This window comes from Orycteropus afer, unplaced genomic scaffold, assembly GCF_000298275.1.
Source record: "Orycteropus afer afer isolate SDZICR_OR568_19922 unplaced genomic scaffold, OryAfe1.0 scaffold00237, whole genome shotgun sequence".
Taxonomy (NCBI): Eukaryota; Metazoa; Chordata; class Mammalia; order Tubulidentata; family Orycteropodidae; genus Orycteropus; species Orycteropus afer.
Window position 1 is genome coordinate 411398 of NW_006921824.1, and position 22931 is coordinate 434328.

Here is a 22931-nt window from a genome sequence, read left to right on the forward strand (position 1 = left end):
TTAAACAAGATCCATATCTCATACCATACACAAAAACTAACTCCAGATGGATCAAAGACTTAAATGTGAAACCTAAAACTATAAAGTCCTCAAGGAAAAAATAGGAGCAAACTTAGGGGCCCTAATTTATGGCATAAGTAGACTATCAAACTTAATCCAAAATGCACAAACAGCAGAAGATAAAGTAGATGATTGGGACCTTCAAAAAAATAAATTTTTATGTGTTCAAAGACTTATCCAAAGGAGTAAAAAGAGAAGCTACATATTGGGGAAAAAAATATTTGTCAATTACATATCTGGTAAGGGACTTATCTCTAAAATTTATAGAATACTTCAATATGTCAACATTAAAAAGACAAACAATCCAATTGAAAAATGGGCAGAAGACACACCTTCTTCACCAAGGAAGATATTCAGGCAGCCAGCAAACACATGAAGAAATGTTTGCAATCATTAGCCCTCAGAGAAATGCAAATCAAAACAATAATGAGATACCATCTCACCCCAGCACTAATAACAAAGTTCAACAAGACAGAAAACAAATACTAGCAAGGATGTGGAGAGATTGGGACTCTCATATACTGCTGGTACAACTATAAGATGATACAACCACTGTGGAAATCCATATGGCGATTCCTTAAAAAGTTGGAAATAGAAATACCATTTGATCCAGCAATCCCATTACTAGGTATATATCATAAAGAAGTGAAATCCAGAACACAAACAGATATATGCATACCCATATTCATTGCAGCACTATTCACAATAGCATAGATGAAAATGACTTAAATGCCCATCAACAGAAGAATGGATAACCAAACTATGCTACATATGCACAATGGAATACTATGCAACACTACAGAATAATGTAGCATCTGCAAAACACTGCATAATGTGGATGAGCTTAGAGGACATTATGCTAAGTGAAATAAATCAATCACAGAATGACAAATATTATATTAGTTCACTATTGTAAAAAGTCAAAGAAAGGTTTATATATGGAAGGAAACTTTCTTTGTTGGTTACCTGGGATGGGAAGGTAGGGGAGGGAATACTGCTAGATAGGTAGAGACACATATTGGGTGAAGGGAAAGGCAATATACCAAAAGTGAGTGACCAACACAATAACTCTAAGGAAAAGGAAGACACAGAGAGGTGTACAAGAGGTACCGACCATAAAGATAAACCCTTTTATATGTAGAATACTGTGTTATCAGTGATGACAAACATTAACCTACGGGTAGATAGATGGGTAGACAAGCTGAATGATGAGGTATGTCTAGGCAAAAGAGAATATACCCATGACCATGATAAAGTTGGCAGATGATGTTTCTACATATGTATTTGTATGTGTTGTAGGACTGTCCATATACATACAAGAGCTAACAAGGAGCAAAGTTATGATAACTTCTTAGCCACAGCCAACCACCCTGAAGGAGTGAGTAGTTGGACTTCTGGGCTCAGGACATGGTCACAGGGGATATCAAGCTCAATTGGCAAATGGACCTCTGGGCTCGGGACCATGGTCGCAGGAGACATCAAGCTCAATTTGCAAAACATACTACACAAAAACCTTGTTCTGCATTCTACTTTGGTGAGTAGCAATTGGGGTCTTAAAAGCTTTCAAGCGGCCATCTAGATGCAACAATGGGTCTCTCCTCATCCAGAGCAAAGAAGAATGAAGAAAACCAAAGACACATGGACACAATTAGTCCAAGGGACTAGTGGACCATGTGAACCTCAGCCTGTATTACCATGAGACCAGAAGAACTAGAAGGTGTCCTGCTACCACTGTCAACCACTCAGAATGGGATCATTGCAGGAGATCCTGAATAGAGTGGGATGGGAGAACAATGTGGAACAAAACTCAAATTCATAAAGAAGACCAGGTTTGCTGGTCTGATAGAGCCTGGTGAGACCCCCAAGACTATGGCCCCTAGTTACCCTTCAGGTCCAGAATTGAACTCACTTCTGTGGCCAAACAATAGACAGGCATATAGGGTGAACATTTACATCAGGTAGATACATTCTTTAGAACGATTAATCATGAGAGAACAGAAGGTCAGTATTTGCAAAGGGAGATAGTTCAGGGGTCAGGAACCCATAGGAAAGAAGTATACAGGGAAGAAGTAACTACAGGGAGGAAGTGGGAAGACAGCTGTTACATTGTGGGGAATTGCAATCAATGTCATGAAACAAAATGTGTATTAACTGTTGTATGGAAAATGAATTTGCTCTGTAAACTTTCACCCAAATCACAATAAAAATTTAAAAAAAAAAAAAAGACCACAGCCTTAAAAATGCAGTAGAGCAGTTCTACTCTGCACAAGGGGGATCACTCTGAGTTGGAATGGACTCAACCACAGCTAACCACCACAATGAATACTCATTGTGGTTTTGATTTGCATTCCTCTGTTGATTTATGATGTAGAGCATCTTTTCATGTATTTACTGATCATTTGTATATCTCCTATGGAGAAATGTCTATTCAGATCATTGGCCCATTTTTCACTGGATTATTTATCTTTTTATTGAGTTTAAGGATTCTTTCTATACTAGAGACACAATCTCTTACCAGATACAAGATTTGCAAATATTTTCCTGTTCTGTAGGTTGTCTCTTCACCTGTTTGATGGTGTCTTTTAAAGCATGAAAGTTACTATTATTATTATTACTTTGATTAAGTATCTATTTGTTGTTTTTGTTCCTCACACTTCTGGTGTCATATCTAAGAATCCTTTGCCAAATCCAAGGTCATTAATATTAACTTTTAAGTTTTCTTCTTAGGATCTTGGCTGAAAGCAAAGAATACCAGAAAGATGTTACCTGTGTTTTATTGACTATTCAAAGGCATTTGACTACGTGGATCATAACAAACCTTGGATAACATTGAGAAGAATGAGAATTCCAGAAAAAACATAATTTTGCCCTTGAGGAACCTGTACATAGACCAAGAGGCAGTCATTCAAACAGAACAAGGGGGATACTTTGTGGCTTAAAATCAAGAAAGGTGTGCCTCAGGGTTGTATCCTTTCACCATATTTATTCCATATGTATGTACAGCAAATAATCTAGAAGCTGGACTATATGAAGAAGATGTGGCATCAGGATTGGGGGAAGACTTGGTAACAACCTGTGATATGCAGATGACACTTTGCTTGCTGAAAGTGAAGATGACTTGAAACTCAAAGACTACAGCCTTCAGTATAGATTACACATCTCGACATTTATTTCTTTAGAAAACAAAAATCCTCACAACTAGACCAATAAGCAACATCACAATCAATGGAGAAAAGATTGAAGTTTTCAGGGATTTCATTTTACTTGGATCTACAATCAGTGCCCATGGAAGCAGAAGTCAAGAATCAAACAATATATTATACTGGACAAACCTACTGCAAAAGCCCCCTTTAAAGTGTTAAAGAGCAAAGATTTTACTTTGAAGATTAAGATGCGCCTGACCCAAGCCATGGTATTATCAATCACTTCATATGCATAGGAAAGCTGGACAATGATTAAAACTGAAGAAGAATTGATGTATTTGAATTGTGGTGTTGGCAAAGAATATTGAAAATACTATTCTCAAAGAATATTGGAAATATCAGGGACTGCAAGAAGAAGAAACAAATCTGTCTTGAAAGAAATACTAGAAAGAGCTAGAATGCTCCTTAAACCAAAGCAAAACCAAACTCACTGCCATCGAGTTGGATCCGACTCACAGTGACCCCTCGTTGGGTTTCCGAGGTGGTATCAACTGTGGAAGTAAATTGCCCAGCCTTCCTTCCAAGGAGTGGCTGGTAGAATTGAGAATATCCAAACTATCCAGAGAATATCCAGAATGTCCAGAGAATATCCTCACCTACTTTGGTCATGTTGTTATAAGGGACAAGTCATTGCAGAATGATATCATGCTTGGTAAAGTGAAGAATCAGCAAAAAAGGGGAAGACTCTCAACAAGATGATTGACACCGTGGCTGCAACAAAGGGCTCAAGCATAGCAATGCTTGTGAGAATGGCACAGGACCGGGAAGGGTTCTGTCGTACATCACTATGAGTCAGAGCCAACTTCACAGCACCTAACAACAGCAGTGGCAACAACTTTTCTTCTAAGAGTTTAATAATTTTTATTCCCACACTTAGTCTTTGATCCATTTTGGGTTAATATTTGTATATGGTATGTGGTAAGGGTCCAACTTCATTCTTTTGTATGTGGCTATCCAGTTAACCCAGCACCATTTCTTGAAAAAGAATATTCTTTCCCCATCAAATGGTTTCGGCACATTTGTTGAAAATAAGTTCACCGTAGGTTTATGGTTTACTTCTCTCTTTATTCTATTCCACTGATCTATATGTTGATCCTTGATAGTTGATAGTACCCCACTTGTTATGAATATGGTTTCTTTGTAGTAAGTTTTGAAATTAAGAACTAGTGAGTCCTCTTATTCTTCTTTTTTAGAATTGTTTTGGCTATTGTGTTTCCCTTGCAATTCAACAGGAATTTTAAAATAAGCGTCTCGATTTCCACATGCAAAAAAAGCCATTTGAGAATCTCATCTGTAGATCAGTTTGGGAACTATTTCTATCTTAACAGTATTAAGTCTCTAATCTATGGACAGTAGATTTTTCCCCCATTCATTAGATCATTTTAAGTTAATTTTGCACAAAGAATTTCTTTTACAAGGATCAGCACAAGGCCGGTCCCTTCAAGGTGGAGGTTAAAATATCCTAAATGCCTAATTTTTCCAAACTGTTGTACCATTCCATCATCTCTAACATCAACTACTCCTCCTCCCCTCAGTACTCTCCCTCCCATCTTCCAAAAACCAAAAGCAAACTCACTGCCATCAAGTCAGATCCAACTCATAGCAACCCCTCCTTGGGTTTCCGAGGTGGTATCTCTACGGGAGTATATTGTCCAACCTTCCTTCCGAGGAATGGCTGGAAGTGAACTGCCCGCCTTCTGGTTAGCAGTCAGATGCCTTAGGCACTATGCCACCACAGCTCCTAAGATTCTGTAATTCAGTGAAGTGTCTCATAGAACTCACAAACCACCAAGGAAATGGCCCTCAAGGTTGTGGAGTCTGGCCAGTACCAAATCCATGGGTTAGGCATCAGTCTGGAGGATTAGGGATGGACAAACTCAAATTGGCAAATCAAAGGATAGTCTGCTAGCTCACAGTGCAGCAGAAGCTGGCAAATCAGGTCAGACAATAAGCTGCTGGCCTGTCTTCCTAGAATCAGAGATCAAAGAATAATGAGTCAGATGCAGGATCCAGAGCAAGAGAAAGAACTTTGCGAGACCATTCCTCTGTATTGGATGCAGACCACCCCCCAAGGAAACTAAGGTTGATGACTTACCATACCCTCTAGTAAGGCAGGCACTCAAGATACAATCCTGCCCTAACCCTGCCTCATTAACATAATGGACATCTAACTCCAAAATGGGACCATAACCACAAGCATAGAGGCTAGGATTTATAATATGTCACAAAATGGAAGACTGTAGCTAGATGGGCCATATTAAGTAATTCACTGCACTGCAAATTTCAACAACCTATTGTAATTTTCAGAGTATACATTTTGGATTTTTGTTATATTTGTTTCTGAGTATTTTATTCTGTTTGAATGGAGTTATTTTATTTCATTTTTGAATTGTTCATTGAAAAGTATGTAGAAATACAGTTGATTTTTATATATTGATCTTTATTGTATGTCTTTGTTAAAGTGCTAAAAGTAAAAATAAAATTCTTTTTATTGAGTTTCCATTACAATTATTACAACTAGAATATGTTATAAACTTAATAAATATTTAGTAAACAATTTTATTGAAACACTATCTCAATAAAATGTAGATAGTTATTTTTAAGTAATATGTGTATTCATGGATGAATGTAACATTGCTAGAATGAGACAAGAGTATCAATTTCTACTTCTCATTTGTTAAAACAAAAATCATAGTAAGCCAATGATAGAAATTGGTTGAAATTTATTTAATATTTGATTTGCAAATTGGAGTAACATTTTAACTACAGAGTCAAAAATGTTCTAAGGATGAAAAGAACTACTAAAATTCTTATGCCACATCTTACCAGCATTACCATGGAAACAGAGCCAAAATAGTGTTTATATAATAATAATTTACCCTAAAGTACAGTTTCTAGTCTGAGCTTGATGTTTCTGTTCCACAAAACTGACTGCACAGAGATAATTATTCAAAAGAGCCCAGTGCCCAAGGCAAACTAGTTTTTACTAGTTTCTCTAGACCACTGTTTGACTTAAAGGTGACTTAGGATACCATTTTCTTCAAAGCTCAAGGTTCAAAAGGACATTTAAAGGCAATATCCTGGGTAGATTACCCCAACCTTCATGAAAGCCAGAAATCTGAATTTCAGGAGAATTAAAACTGTTTTTCAGTTCCATTTCCCCATTTTGATCAGGACTCTTCTATAGAATATTTGATCAAAATCATTCAATAATGATAGTCAAGCAGCATCTTGTGGCCTTGTGTCAAAGAAGAGAGTTGCTAACACAGACAATCATATATGGAGTTTAGTTCCTCCAATTGGCTCTCCTTTTTTCTGCTGCTCCAGATGTACATAGACCAATTAATGCCTTGATGGATGCTCACAACCTTTTAAGACCTCAGACATTATACAATGAACTAGGAGGTGGAACAGAAACATTAAGAACAATATTAGGTGGGGAGGTTCCAGTAAGATGGCGAAATAGTCAGACAAACTACACAGACCCTCTTTAACAAAGAAAAGAGGAACCAATTAACACAGATACAGAAGATATTCCTGGAGCCCTGATCTTTAAAAGGAAGAATACAGAAGTAGACTAAACTCCAACCAGTAGAAGAACCTGCATGAGAATGGCGAAAGGGAGACAGACAGAACTGCAGTCAGCGATCCTGACAGCACACAGTTTGGATGTTGCCAAGTGGTATTGGAACCTGAGAATTAACCTAAAAATCAGCCCTGCTGACCAGCGACTGCACAGAGGACTGCACTGGTGGCTGGTGAATAAAAGGGAAAGCAGCAAAGTGGGAGATGGGCTGAGCTATGGTCTTTTGGCTGTCCAGAAGGTGCAGGCATTTTGAATGTTTACAAGAAGTTCAAGAATTTTAGATATTTAAAGTGACAGTGTTCTCTCAGATTCCAGGGACCTAATAGGCTCCACTTGTCGGGGACCACAAGAACATACCAGACACTGAAGACTGGAAAGGTGTGATACTCCCCTTGTTACTCTTATACCCCACACCCTCTTGGTGAATGGAGGTGTGGCCATCCTTCACTCCTACCCATCTTCTGGGCTGGCAGGAATTCCATCCCAGTCTGTATGCTCTGACGGAGCCTGGGTTCCCTGCCCCATCCCACCCAGATTTTTTTCAGTTTGTTTGTTTTTGTCTGTTTTAAAACTATTTTTTATTTCCATCCTTTTTATTATTATTCTTTCTCATCCCTTTCCAGGTTCTAGTTTTCAGCTTTTTCTCTCTTCCCTTTTCCTAGTTTCCATGTTTTTCTTTCTTGTGATTCTCCACATTCCTTTTCTTTTTGCATTTTTCCAATTTTTTTCTTCAGTATTCTCCTACTCCATCTCTTTTCTCTTATTCCCTACTCCCCAGATATTTGGGTTTTTCCCCCCTTTTTCTATTCATATTTCTTTTGGATTGTAAAAGTACTTCTTTAAATATTTTCTCTCATTTATTGATTTTCCTTTTTTTTTTTTTTTTTTTTTTTCTCTTTTTAGTGGTTGTTCCTGTGTGTTTATGTGGTGTGTTTTTTGACCTCTTGCTTTTGCTTTTTTGATGGTTTTTCAATTATTGTTTTTGTCTAACTGAGTGGGAGATAGCAACCTTGCCTCTATGACCCAACCATACCCACACCTCCTGCAGCTCCACTTACTGAGAGCCACCACTTCCTTTATACCAGCTGGCCAATGCTACATGACCATCATAAGAGCCTGACTCACCCTTAATTGCTCTTCACAAACAGTTAACAGAGATCTGTGCAGCCACTCTCATTTTCTATCACACTCACCAGGAGACAGGTGGTGAGTGCATAAGTGCTGCAAACTAACAAATAGAGGAGCACAGTACCCTCCTTATTTGAATACATAAAAAAAAAAAAGGAAAGAAAACTAAAATCTGGAGCAAATCACTCCAACATACAATCACCAATTAAATATAAATACAATGAAATCACAATGCCTTGGAGACAACAGAACATGACAAAGAAGCAAGATAAAGTGGTAGAAACAAGGGACCAGGATACAGACCCAGAACACATCACTGAGGAAGAAGCAGCGTTGGAACTCCCTGAAAAGGAATTCAAAAGAATTCTATTTAGCTACCTTCAATGCATTGAGAGACAGAGCAAGGAAAACACTATCAAAATTAAGGAAAACACAGACAAAACCCTAGAACAATTTCAGAAGAAAATACAAGAACAAATTGACAAAATAAATGAAAAATTAGAAATGATACAAAGTCTACAGATAGAAATTCAGAAGATTAATACTAAATTTTCAGAAATAGATAACACAATGCAAGGGCAAAGGAGTAGAATCAAATCAATGGAAGACAGAATTATTGAGATTGAAGACAAACATGAATATTTCTTTGGAAAGGGATAAATCAGAAAAAAGATCAAAACAAAATGAAGAAAGCCTAAGGTTCAGGTGGGACACCATTAAAAGAAATAACCTATGTGTAATTGGAATTCCAGAACAGGAAGAGGAAAAGAAAACCACAGAGAAAACTGTCCAAGATTTGCTGGAAGAGAACTTCCCTGATATGATGGAAAATGAGAATATATCCATTCAGAAATTCCAATGAATCTGAAACAGGATAGACCCCAAAAGAAAACCTCCAAGACATATCATCATCAAACTCACCAAAACCAAAGACAAAGAAAGAATCCTGAAAGCAGCACAGGAAAAACAAAAAGTTACCTACGAGGGGCAACCAATAAACTAAGCTTGGATTTCTTGGCAGAAACCATGCAGGTGAGAAGACAATGGGATGGTATATATAAAACCCTGAAGAGAAAAATTTCCAAGAAAGAATTATATACCCAGCAAAACTGTCCCTCAAATATGATGGCAAAATTAGGAGATTTCCACATAAGCAGAAATTAAGGGAATTTGTTAAATCCAAATCAGCTTTACAAGAGATACCAAAGGGTGTCCTTTGGACAGAGAACCAATAATAGCAAACAACAACTGACCATTAATACACATGATGATATAACCCAGAAACCAACCCAGTTATGGAAGTCTCCAAAGTAAAATAAGCTTACAAGATTGTAAACAAGGAACCAGAGACATTGACTGGCAAATGAGGACAACTACAAACCAAAAAGAGGGAAAAATAGTGTAGGTCCAGAACTTCTACATGGTGAGGAAGTCAAGAGAGTTTCAAGATAGAATGGACAGTTCTAAACTCAGAGAGAAAATTATAAATCACAAAACCTCAAAGAAAAATCATAAACCTTCACATCACAATAAAAAAGAGGTCAAGCACAAATATTTCGCAAATACTAAAACAACAGCAATGAAGGAAATTATAACATGATTCATAAAATGAGCTCAGCACAGAAAATTATATGAAACAAAGAAACCAGGAACACCATGAAAAAACATATAGCAAAATGACAGCAAAAAATTCATAAACCAAAAAACAAACTCACTGCCATCTAGTTGTATCTGACTTATAACAACCTCTCTTTGGATTTCCAAGATGCTATTTCTATGAAAGTAGATTGCCCGTCTTCCTTCTGAGGTCTGAGGAGTGGCAGTTGAGTTTGAACCACCAATCATCTGGTTAGCAGTCAGATGCCTTACACACTACGCCACCAGAGCTCCCAACAAATTCATACTTGTCAATAATTACAGTGAATGTAAATGGGTTAAATGCAACACTTAACAGACAGAGAGTTGCAGAATGGATAAGAAAACATAACCCATCAAAATGCTGTCTAAAAGAGACACACCTTAGAGACAAAGACAAAAATAGACTAAAAATCAAAGATTGAAAAAAGATGTATCAAACAAATGGCAACCAAAAAAGAGCAGGAGTGGCAATATTAGTTTCTAATCAAACTGACTTTAAAACAGAAACCACCATAAGAGACAAGGAAGGACATTGTGTAATGATTAACGGATCAATTGAACAAGAACATATAACCATAATAAATATCCAGGGACCCAATGAAAGAGCCCCAAAATACATAAATCAGACTTTTACAGAATTGAAAAGGCAAATAGATGACTCCAAAATCAAAGTATAAGACTTTAATACACCACTTTCAATGAAAGATAGAACATCTGGAAAGAAACTCAACAAAGATGCAGAAGAACTAAACAATACAAACTACCAACTTGACCTTATAGACATCTACAGAGCACTTCACCAAACAAAAGCACATATACATTCTTTTCCAGTGCACATGGAACATTCTCCATGATAGAACATATGTTAGGCCATATGGCAAACTTTAATAAATTTAAAACATTGAAATACTGCAAATTATCTTCTCAGATCACAATGCTATAAAATAAGAAATCAAGAATAGGAAAATCAACAGAAAAAGAGCAAACACATGGAAACTGAACAACACCCTTCTTAAGAATAACTGGGTAACAGAAGAAATAAAAAATGAAATTATAAAATTCCTTGATTCAAACGAAAATGAAAACACAACAAACCAAAATCTTCCGAACAGAGCAAAAGCAGTGATCAGAGGCCAATTTATAGCAATACATGCACATCAATAAAGAAGAAAGAGCTAAAATCAACACCTTAAACCAACATCTCCAACAAATAGAAGAAAAGCCTGCAGTCACCAGAAAAAAAGGAAATAATAAAGATTCGAGCAGAAATAAACAGAAAATAGAAAGACAATGGAAAAAAATCAACAAGACTAGAAGTTGAGTTTTTGAAAAGATTAATAAAATTGCAAACCACTGGCAAATTTAACAAAGGAAAAGAGACTACAAATAACATGAATAAGAAACTAAGTGAGTGACATCACAACAGAACCAACTGAAATAAAAAAGATAATATCAGGATACTATGAAGAACTGTGCTCCAACAAATTTGAAAATCTACAAGAAATGGACAGATTTCTAGAAACACACTACTTACCTAAACTAACACAGACTGAGGCGGAAAAGTTGAACAGCTCCATAACAAAAGAAGAAATTGAACAGGTCATAAAAAAAATTACCAACAACAAAAAAAGTCCTGGCCCAGACGGTTTCACCAGAGAATTCTACCAAACGTTCAGAGAAGAACTGGCAACAATCCTACACAAGCTATTCCAGAACATAGAAAAGGATGGAATCCTCCCAAATTCATTTTATGAAGCAAGCATAACCTTGATACCAAAACCAGGCAAAGGCATTACTAAAAAGAAAACTACAGACCAATATCCCTCATAAATATAGATGTAAAAATCTTCAACAAAATCCTAGCCAATAGACTCCAACAGCATATCAAAAAAAGTAATTCATTATGACCAAGTGAGGTTCATATCAGGTATGCAAGGATGGCTCAACATTAGAAAAACAATCAGCATCGTCAATCACTTAAATAAAACCAAGGAAAAACCCACATGATCATATCAATCAGTGTAGAAAAGGCATTTTATAAAATCCAACACCCATTTCTGATCTAAACTCTCAGCAAAATAGGAATAGAAGGGACATTCCTCAACATAATAAAGGGCATTTATGCAAAACCAACAGCCAACATTACCCTCAATGGAAAGAGACTGAAACCATTCCTCTTGAGAACAGGAACTAGACAAGGATGCCCGCTATCACCACTTCTATTCAACATTGTATTGGAAATCAAAGGCATTCAAATTGGTAAGGAAGAAGCCAAACTATCCCTATTTGTTGATGATATGATCCTATACCTAGAAAACCCAAGAGACTCAGTCAAAAAACTACTGGAACTAATTGAGAGATTTAGCATAGTGGCAGGATAAAAGATCAACAACCAAAAATCGGTTGGATTCCTTTACACCAGCAAAGAGGCTTTTGAAAAAGAAATTAGTACCACTTACAATGTTGCTGTTGTTGTTTGCCATCGAGTTGGCCCCAACTCATAGTGACCCCTCCTTGGGTTTCCGAGGCAGTATCACTACGGAAGTAGGAATGCCCAACCTTCCATCCGAGGAGTGGCTGGTGGGTTTGAACCACCAGCCTTCTGGTTAGCAGTCAAGTGCCTTAGGCACTCTACCAGAGCTCCTACCACTTACAATAGCTACCAAAAAAATAAATAAATATTTGGGAATAAATCTTACCAGGGACACAAAAGACTTATGCAAAGAAAACTACAAAAGACCACTTCAAGAAACTATAGGAGATCTACAGAAATGGAAGAACATCCCATGCTCGTGGATAGCAAGATTGAACATTGTAAAAATGTCAGTTCTACCCAAAGCAATCTATACATTCAATGCAATCCCAATCCAGATCCCATCAACATTCTTTAAGAATGTGGAAAAACCAATCACTAACTTTATATGGAAAGGAAAGAGACAGATGAGCAAAGCACTGTTGAAGAGGAACAAAATAGGAGATCTCACACTTCTGGATCTCAAAAACTACTGTACAGCCACCGTAGTCAAAACTGCCTGGTATTGATACAATGACAGACAGCTAGATCAGTGGAACAGGATTGAGAACCCAGAAATAGATCCATTGACCTATGGTCAGCTGATCTTTGACAAAGTGTTGAAATCCATTAAATGGGGAAGAGAATATCTGTTTAACAAACATTACTGGCAAAACTGGATATCAATTTTCAGAAAAATGAAACAAGATCTGTACCTTACACCATACACAAAAACTAACTCCAGATGGATCAAAGACTTAAATGTGAAACCTAGTTCCTCAAGGAAAAACTACAGGCAAATTTAGGGGTCCTCATATATGGCATAAATAGACCATCAAGCATAACCCAGAATGCACGAACAACAGAAGATAAACTAGATGAATGGGACCTTGTAAAAATTAAATTTTTATGTACTTCCAAAGACTTCTCCAAAAGACTCAAAAGAGAACCTACAGATTGGGAAAAAAAATATTTAGCAATGACATATCTGACAAGGGACTTATTTCTAAAATTTAAAGAAAATTCCAACACCTCAACAACAAAAAGATAAATAATCCAGTTAAAAAACGGGCAGAAGACATGAATAGACACTTCACCAAAGAGGATATGCAGGCAGCCAACAAACACAGGAAGAAGTGTTCATGATCATTAGCCATTAGAGAGATGCAAATCAAAACAACAATGAGATACCATTTTGCCCCAACACTAGTAGCAAAGTTGAACAAGACAGAAAATAACACATGCTGGCAAGATGTGGAGAGATTTGGGATTCTCATACATTGCTGGTGGGACTGTCAAATGATACAACCACTGTGGGAAGCAGTATGGTGATCCTTAAAGAGTTAGAATTAGAAATACTGTTCAACCCAGCCATTCCATTACCAGGTATATATCCTGAAGAAGTGAGAGCCAGGACAAGAACAGACATATGCACAACCATGTTCATCGCAGTACTATTTACAATAGCCAAAAGATGGAAACAACCTAGGTGTCCATCAACTGAAGAATGGATAACCAAACTATGGTACATACACATGGTGGGATACTGTGCAACCCTAAAGAATAATGTAGAATCTGCATAATGTGGATGAACTTGGAGGACATTATGCTGAGTGAAATAAGTCAATCACAGAAGGACAAATATTGTGTTAGTCCATTATTGTAAAAAGTCTAGAAAAGGTTTATATATGGAAGGAAATTTTCTTTGTAGCTTACCAGGGATGGGAGGGGAGGGGAGGGAACACTGTTAGATAGGTAGAGACAAGTATTGATTTGGGTGAAGAGAAGGGCAATGTGCCAAATGTGAGTGATCGATACAGTGGCATTGAGGAAGAGGAAGACATAGACAAGTGCATGGGAGGTACAGACAACAAAGATGAACCCTTTTGCACATACAGTACTGCATTGTCAGTGATGGCAAACATTGATACATGGGTGGATAGATGGGTAGACAGGATGAACCATTTAGGTATGTCTATGAAGGGGGCAGTGTGCCCATGATCATGTATAGGTTTGTCAGACAATATTTCTACAAGCGTATTTGTATGTTCTGTAAGAATTTCCAGGTATATAGTAGAGCTGACAAGGGACAAGGTTGTAGTCACTTCTTGGCCACAGCCAACTACCTGGAGAGAGCAAGTAGTTGGACCTGTGGGCTTGGGACCATAGTCACAGGGGACATCAAGCTCAAATGGCATAACATACTACACAAAACATTGTTCCACCTCCTACTTTGGCAAGTAGCAACTGGGATTTTAAAAGCTTGCAAGCAGCCATCTAGATGCAACAATGGGTCTCTCCTCATCCAGAGCAGAAAAGAATGAAGAACCAAAGAAACATGGAAACAGTTAATCCAAGCAACTGGTACACCATGCGATCCTCAGCCTATGTGACTATGAGACCAGAAGAACTAGATGGTACCCAGCTATCACTGTCAACCACTCAGAGGGGGATCTATGTAGGAGATTCTTGATAGAGAGGGAGAACAATGTGGAACAAGGGTGGGGACAAGGTTTGCTGGTCTGATAGAGCCTGGTGGAACCCCTGAAACTATGGCCTCTAGTTGCCCTTCAGGTCTGGAATTGAACCCACTCCTGTGGCTTCCAGACAAACAAAAGGCAGGCAGCTGAACATTTATATTAGGTAGATACACTCCTTGGAGAGATCAATCATGGGAGAATAGAAGGGCTGTGTATGCACAGGGAGACAGCTTGGGGGGCAGGAGTGCATGGGAAGGAAGGACACTGGGAAGAGGTAACTAGGGGAAGAAAGTGGGCAGACAGCTGTTGCATTGTGGGAAATTGCAGTCAATGTCATGAGACAGTGTATGTGAACTGCATGGGAAATGAATTTGCTCTGTACCAAATCACAATAAAAATTACATATATATATATAGAGAGAGAGAGAGATAGATTATATATATATACATATATATTAGGCAATTGACTAAAATGACCCATGAAAATATGGTCCTAGGTTTTTGAACTAAGGAAACACAGCGCATGAGGTATTTGTTTATACATTAGCAGCATCAGTATATAGATCTTGTATCCTGTAATCTTGTTGAATACATTAATATTTAATATTAATCTATTTTTAGTAGATTCTGTAGGATGTTCTGTTACCTGTAAATAAAGATTGTTTTACTTCTTCCTTTCCAATCTAGACAACTTTCTTGCCTAATTTCCCTGGTTAGAATCTCCAGTACAATGTTGCATAGAAGTAGGAAGAGTGGACATCCTTGTCTTGTTCCTGATCTTTGGGGAAAAGCATATAGTCTTCCACCATTAAGGAGGATGTTAACTATGGGTTTTTTGGTAGATGCCAGATGCCCTTTATCATGTTAACGAAGTTCCTTTCTACTCCCAGTTTGTTGAGTATTTTTACCATGGAACAATATTGGATTTTTGTCGACTGCTTTTACTGCTCTAGTAAGATGATCATGTGGGTTTTTTTTTTTTTTTTTTTTAATTATTATTAGTATTCATTTACATTCATTACATTAATTGGTTTTCCAATGTTAAACCAACATTGGATTCCTGGGATAAATCCCACTTGATCATGTTGCACAATTCTTTTTACTATATTTCTGGATTCAGTTTGTTAGTAATTTGTTGAAGATTTTTGTGTTTATATTCCTAAGAGCTATTGTTCTGTAGTTTTTTATGCTTTTGTTGTTTGGTTTTGGTCTCAGGGTAATTCTAGCCTCATAAATGAGTTGGAAAGTGTTTCCTTCTAATTTTTGAAGACTTGTGAAGAGTTGATACCAACTATTTTTTTAATGTTTCGTAGAATTCAGTGGTGAGGCCATCTGGGCCTAAACTTTTCTTCACGGGTAGTTTTTTGACTGATGATTCAGTCTCTTCACTTGTTATAGGTCTATTCAGATTGTCTTTTCCTTCTTGAGTCTGTTGGTAGTTTACATGAGTCTAGGGATTTTTCCATTTTGTCTCAGTTATCTAATTTGTTGGCATATAATTATTCATCTTATTTCTTTATAATCCTTTTTATTTCTATAAAGTCTGTAGTAATATTTCCTCTGATCTCTGATTCTAGTAATTTGGGTCATCTTTTTTTCTTGGTCAGTCTGACTAAAGGTTTATAATTCTGTTGATCTTTTCAAAGAACCTGCTTTTAGTTTGATTTTTCTTTTTGTTTATTCTCTATTTCATTAATTATCACTCTAATCTTTATTAATTCCTTCTTTCTGCTTGCTTTAGGTTCAGTTTGCTCTTTTCTTTCCATGTCTTAAGATGGAATGTTAAGTTACTGGTTTTAGCTCTTTTTTTCTTAATGTACTAGTAAGGCCTTTTAAACACAGGAAATAGTTATCCCTCCAAGGTATTACTTCATCCATATTGTTGTTGTTGTTATGTGCCGTCGAGTCAGACCCTAATTATAGCTACCCCTCCATGGGTTTCCAAGGCGGTATCACTATGGAAGTAGATTGCCCAACCTTCCTTCCGAGGAGTAGCTGGTAGGTTTGAACCGCCAGCCTTCTGGTTAGCAGTCAAGTGCCTTAGGCACTACGCTACCAGAGCTCCTTTCATCCATATTAGGCTTGGATAAATCAGGAGTACAGATTGAGAAAATTGAGCAGCCTTCTAGGGTCTCCAGCTGTACGGAATGCTCCTTGGATGTGAGAATGGCTAAATTTCATCTCACCTACTTTGGTTATGTTGTCAGAAGGGACAATTCCCTGGAAAGGGATATCATGCTTGATAAGGTGGAGGGTCAATAAAAAAGGGGAAGGCCCTCAACGAGATGGATTGACATAGTGGCTGCAACAATGGGCTCAGGTGTAGCAAGGATTGTGAGGCTGGCACAGGAGTGGACAGTGTTTTGTTCTGTTGTGCATAGGGTTGCTATGAGTAGGAGCAGATGTGACAGCACTTAACAACAACTAGGGTCTCCATTATATCATTTGACATGTAATTTCCCAGCATGTCTGATAATACAAAAACATTGTTAAAGCTAAATCCTGATATAGGAAAAGTTATGTCATTTATTATGTTAACGTATTATTAACTCATATTGTATATTCCAAATTTTGTCCATACCATTTTTAATAGTTTCTAATATGTTGATAATCTCAAACAAAAAGCATTATAGCAGCAGTTATATTTTGATATCTGATTAATGAGATATCTTCTCTGTAGGTATTATGCCTCAACTATAATCATATTGAATCAATCATGCCCAGACTAAAGCCTCAGGCTCACTTAACCAGCAGACAACTACTCTACCAAAAAGTGCCCTCAAGTGGCTATGGGCAGCAAGGAGCTTCAAAAATAAACAGGTACTTTTCTTTCTATTTTCACAATTACAAATAATTTTGGTTGAAAATTACAAAAGCAATTAGTCACATTAATGATAGCAGTAACACATTCCACTCCATGTTGTTGTTGTTGTTGTTATGTGCCAACGAGTCGGACCTGACTCATGGCAACCCCTCCTTGGGTTTCCGAGGCAGTATCACTATAGAAGTAGATTGCCCCATCTTCCTTCTGAGGAGTGGCTGGTGGGTTTGAACCACCACTCTGGTTAGCAGTCAAGTGCCTTAGGCACTATGCTACCAGAACTCCGTATTCCACTCCATAGGTCTAGCTTATTTGATAGCTCTATTGTTGTCACCCCATGTAAAGAACTTCTCCATAGGGCTTTCAGAAGCAGATCGCCAATGCATTGTTCCAGGCTGCCTCTGGGTGGTTTCAAACTGTCAGCCTTTAGGCTAAGAGTTGAGCTGTTAAACGATGTGTGCCGCTCAGCTGCCTACACGTCAAAAATAAACTTCACAAATAAAAGATACTCAAAATATTCCATTCTGATTGCTTTTCCCCTGCTTCCTCCATTTAATGACTATACAAAAAAAAAAAAAAACTTACTGCCATCGAGTCGGATCCAACTCATAGCAACCCCTCCTTGGGTTTCCGAGGCGGTATCACTATAGAAATAGATTGCCCAATCTTCCTTCCGAGGAGTGGCTGGTGAGTTTGAACCACCAGCCTTCTGGTTCACCATCAAATGCCTTAGGCACTAGGCTACCAGAGCTCCCATATTATAAAACAAAAACAGATTTTTCTCTTGTTTTCTTCAAAATGTTTCATGTTTCTGATCTTATATTTAGTTCTATGATCCATTTTGCATCAATTCTTATATATATTCTGAGATAAGGTATGAGGCCTAAATTCTTTTTGCATGTGGTTATCCAGTTGTCCCAGCCCCATTTGTTTAAAACTCTATCCTTTTCTCCTCTGAATTGCCTTTGGCACCTTTGTTCAAAAGTGACCATAAATGTAAAGATTTATTTCTAGGTTCTCAGTTCTATTTTGTTGATCTCTATGTCTGTCCTCTTTTTTTTTTTTCCACTAGTACCACACTGTACTGGCCTTATAAACACTGTATGTAGCCTTATAATAAATTTTAAAGTCAAGGACTGCGAGTCCTCCAGCTTTATTCTTTTTCAACATTGCTTTGGCTATTCTGCGTTGTTTGCATTTTCATATAAATTTTAGGGTCAACTTGTTTCTGAAAAAAACAATGTCTGTTGGGTTTTTAATAGAGATTGAATTGACTCTATTCATTAATTTGGAGAGAATTGCCATCTTAATAATAATAAATCTTCTAATTCATATACCTGGACTATTTCTCCATTTATTTACATCTTTAATTTCTCTCAGCAATGTTTTGTAGTTTTCAATGTACAAATCTAGTACATTTTTTGTTAAATTTATTCTGAAGTATTTGATCTTTTTAGTGTTGTTATAGGAGTCAAAAGATTTTTTTTAATGATTTAGATGAAAGTTTACAGAGCAAATTCACTTTCTATACAGCAGCTCACATACAGTTTGTCTCAAGACACTGACTGCAATTTCCCACAATGCACCAGCTCTCCTCCCACTTCCTCCCCATAGTTATCTCTTCCCTGTGTCCTTCCCTCCAGTGCATTGTGGTACATGAGCTGTCTCCCTGTGCATACACAACCCTTCTATTCTCCCATGATTGATCTCTTTAAGGAGTTTATTCAGCTCATATGCCTGTCTTTTGTTTGTCTGGAAGCCACAGGAGTAGATTCAATTCCAGACCTGAAGGGCAAGTAGGGGCCACAGTCTCAGTGGTTCCATCAAGCTCTATCAGACTAGCCAAAAAAAAAAAAAAAAAATTTTTTTTTTAAATGATTTGAGTTTATTCCACATTGTTCTCTCATTCTGTCTGGGATCTCCTACGTAGATCCCCCTCCAAGTGGTTGACAGTGGTAGCCAGGCACCATCTGTTGTTGTTTGCCATTGAGTCGGCCCCGACTCATAGCGACCCCTCCTTGGGTTTCCGAGGCAGTATCACTACAGAAGTAGGAATGCCCAACCTTCCTTCTGAGGAGTGGCTGGTGGGTTTGAACCGCCAGCCTTCTGGTTAGCAGTCAAGTGCCTTAGCCACTATGCTACCAGAGCTCCTAGGCACCATCTAGTTCTTCTGATCTCATGGTCATGTAGGCTGAGGATTGCATGGTGTACCAGTCCCTTGGACTAATTGTTTCCATGAATCTTTGCTTTTCTTCATTCTTCTTTGGTCTGGATGAGGAGAGATGCATCATTGCATCTAGGTGGACACTTGCAAGCTTTTAAAATCCCAGTCGCTACTTGCCAAAGTAGGATGTGGAACAATGTTTTATATAGTGTTATGCCAAGTGAGCCTGATGTCCCCTGCAACTATGGTCCCTAGCCCACAGGTGCAACTACTCAAGGAGCCAAAAGTTTTTTCGTAATTGAAATTTCAGAATTTTTAGAAAGGCATATAGAAGTGCAGTTGGCTTTTATATAGTAATCTTTTACTCTGTGACCTTTCTGAGCCATTTATTGGTCCAAGTAGTTGTTTGGTGCATTCCTTAAGGTTTTCTAAATAAAAGTCCTATAAGTTTATGTGTGTGATCTGAATTCCCAGGTGTATAATAGAGCTGACAATAGGCAAGGTGGTAGTCACTGCTTGGTCACAGCCAGCTACCCAGAGGGACCAAGTAGTTGAACCTGTGAGCTCGGGACCATAGTCGCAGGGGACATCAAGCTCAATTGGCATTGTTCCACCTCCTACTTTGGCAAGTAGCCACTGGGATCTTAAAAGCTTGCAAACTGCCATCTAGATGCAACAATGGGTCTCTCCTCGTCCAGAGCAAAGAAGAATGAAGAAAACCAAAAATTCATGGATACAATCAGTCCTAGCAACTGGTACACAATCCAATCTGCAGCCTATATGACTGTGAGACAAAAAGAACTAAACTAGATAGTGCCCAGCTACCAGTGTCAACCACTTGGAAGGGGATCTATGTAGGAGATCCTAGATAGAGAGGGAGAACAATGTGGACAAAACCCAAAATCATTTGGAGGAAAAAAAAGGGAGAGGGGGACCAGGTTTGCTGGTCTGATAGAGGCTGGTGGAACTACTGAGACTATGGCCCCTAGCTGCCCATCAGGTCTGGAATTGAACCCATACCTGTGGTTTGCAGCCAAGCAAAAGACAGGCATATGAGTTGAACATTTACCTCAAGTAGATACTCTCCTTGGAGAGAACAATCATGGGAGAAAGAAGGGCTCCTTATGCACCGGGAGACAGCTCACGGGGCAGGAGAGCATGGAGGAATGGACACAGGGAAGAGGTAATTTTTGGGAGGAAGTGGGAGGGGAGCTGTTACATTGTGGCAAATTGTGGTCAATGTCATGAGACATTGTATGGAAAGTGAATTTGCTCTGTAAATTTTCACCCAAATCACAATAAAAAAAAAAAAAAAGATTTTCTAAATGCAGGATCATGTATTTAGATGTCATCTGCAAATAAAAAGTTTTACTTCTTTCCAATTCTCCAGATGCATTTTATTTTTTGCCTGGCTGTACTAGTATTCCTTTTCATTATAACTCCTCTTGTGCTTCTTTATTATTTTTTTTAACCATATATAAATATTTTTAAAGAATAATAATAAAAAAGATTATTAGGTGGAATAAAAGAAAGTGTATACTATATAGTTAATTTGGATTTATAGTAAATCCATACTATGTAGTTAATTTGGATTTTATAATACATTCATTCTGTTTTCTTAACTTTAACTTATAATAAGTACATACCAGACTGTCTTTTTAGGATACAGCTGATTTAAAATTAAGTATATGGTCTCAGACCTACCTGTGTTTTTCAAAGACTTACCTGTGTTTTTCAGAGACACAGTAGTCTGTGAAAATTTGCCTCCAATAATGCACAGTTTAGAAGTTCTCCATTTGGGCTACAATGGAATTTGTAATTTAATTCAGCTACAACTTAACAGACTAAGAAATTTAAAGTTCCTGTTTCTACAAGGTAAGTAGCAATCTTGTTAAATGTGTACGTTTGTATTATTAAAGACTGATTTGTTTACTATCCTATTTTGATAAATATTAAAGCATCAACAACATTCACTTCAAACAGATTCATTGAGAAAAATATTCTAGTAATCAGAAATTAGTTACTGGGGGGTTATTTAAATACTTTTAAAAACTATTTTTGAAGGAAAATATAACATTCTAGGAATATTTACAGAATTATATGATAATTTACTTTTTATATCATGTTGTTGTTGTTATGTGCCATCGAGTTAGACCTGACTCATAGCGACCCCTCCTTGGGTTTCCAAGGCAGTATCATTACGGAAGTAGATTGCCCCATCTTCCTTCCAAGGAGTGGCCGTGTGTTTGAACCGCCAGCCTTCTGGTTAGCAGTCAAGTGCCTTAGGCACTACACTACCAGAGCTAAAAAACAAGAAAAAGTTAAGAGTCAGTAATTCACAAGTATTTCTTGAACCCAAAATTGTTAGAGAGACTGGCTTTTCTAAACGATGTTTTAAACTTTTTAATGTGTCTTTTTGCCCATCAAAAGTGCCTGTGAGTTGGGTCAAGAACATGGAGAATTAGCTTTAAAAGAGTAAGAAATTTAGCACATCAATGACAGATCTTTTAATAGATCCGTTGACCCAAAAAAGAACAGACAAGCTGACCCGGGAGGTCTATTTTCATCTACTAATGTGAAAGGATCTGTTGCCATGGCTAGAGTGGCAAATCAGAGCAGGGCTGCCTCAGGCAGGAAGTGAGGCTATTTATTGTAATGGCTGTCATTTATTGAGTGCTGATTGAACTAGTCGTTGGGCAAGGTGTTTGTCTATGTACATTTTCTCATTTAATCTTCACAGAACCCTAAATGGCATTTTTATATGCATTTTACCCATGAATAAATAAGGAAAGAAGCAATTGAGGCTCAGTGAGGTTAAATAATTTGCCTAAGGTTGCACCAGTGAGTGGTGTGGTATAGTTAAACCCTGGGCTAACTCCAAAGCCCATGCATTTTCCATCCAGCATGAATAACATAACACTGGCCTGGACTAGAGAGGGGCAGGGACCTGGGGGGGGGGGGCAGGGAGTGGGGGTGCTGAGTAAATGGTGAGCCCAAAAGGCAGTTCTAAAGAAGGAAATATTGGGACTTAGTGACTAATTAGATACATGAGGAAAGAAAAATATTCCAATATGTTTTCATGATTTTTACATTGGGAGACTGAGCAAAAGGAAGTACTAAATCTAGATAAAGTCAATGGGTAAGGCTGCTCACTTGGAGTATGGAAAAATCAGTTTGTGTTGTGAGCATTTTAATACATAAAAATAGAAACTTCTTCAAGTAGTAGTACTGGATCACAGGTCAGGGCTGGAGATAGGTATTTTAGAATTAGTCCAGTGAAGGTGGGAGATGAAGTCACAAGTGGATGTTCTTACTTAGGGAGTAAGATCCCTGAGAATAG

General features: G+C 37.7%; 1 protein-coding gene across 1 annotated transcript in view; it reads left to right on the forward strand.

Moving 5' to 3' along the window:
• Nucleotides 1-22931, forward strand: part of LRRC9 (leucine rich repeat containing 9) — a 161127-nt gene that overhangs the window by 117120 nt on the left and 21076 nt on the right. The window contains exons 25-26 of the mRNA XM_042782087.1: nucleotides 17287-17426; nucleotides 21330-21466. Coding sequence (XP_042638021.1) covers nucleotides 17287-17426; nucleotides 21330-21466 — 277 coding nt within the window. The remainder of the gene's footprint in view (nucleotides 1-17286; nucleotides 17427-21329; nucleotides 21467-22931) is intronic.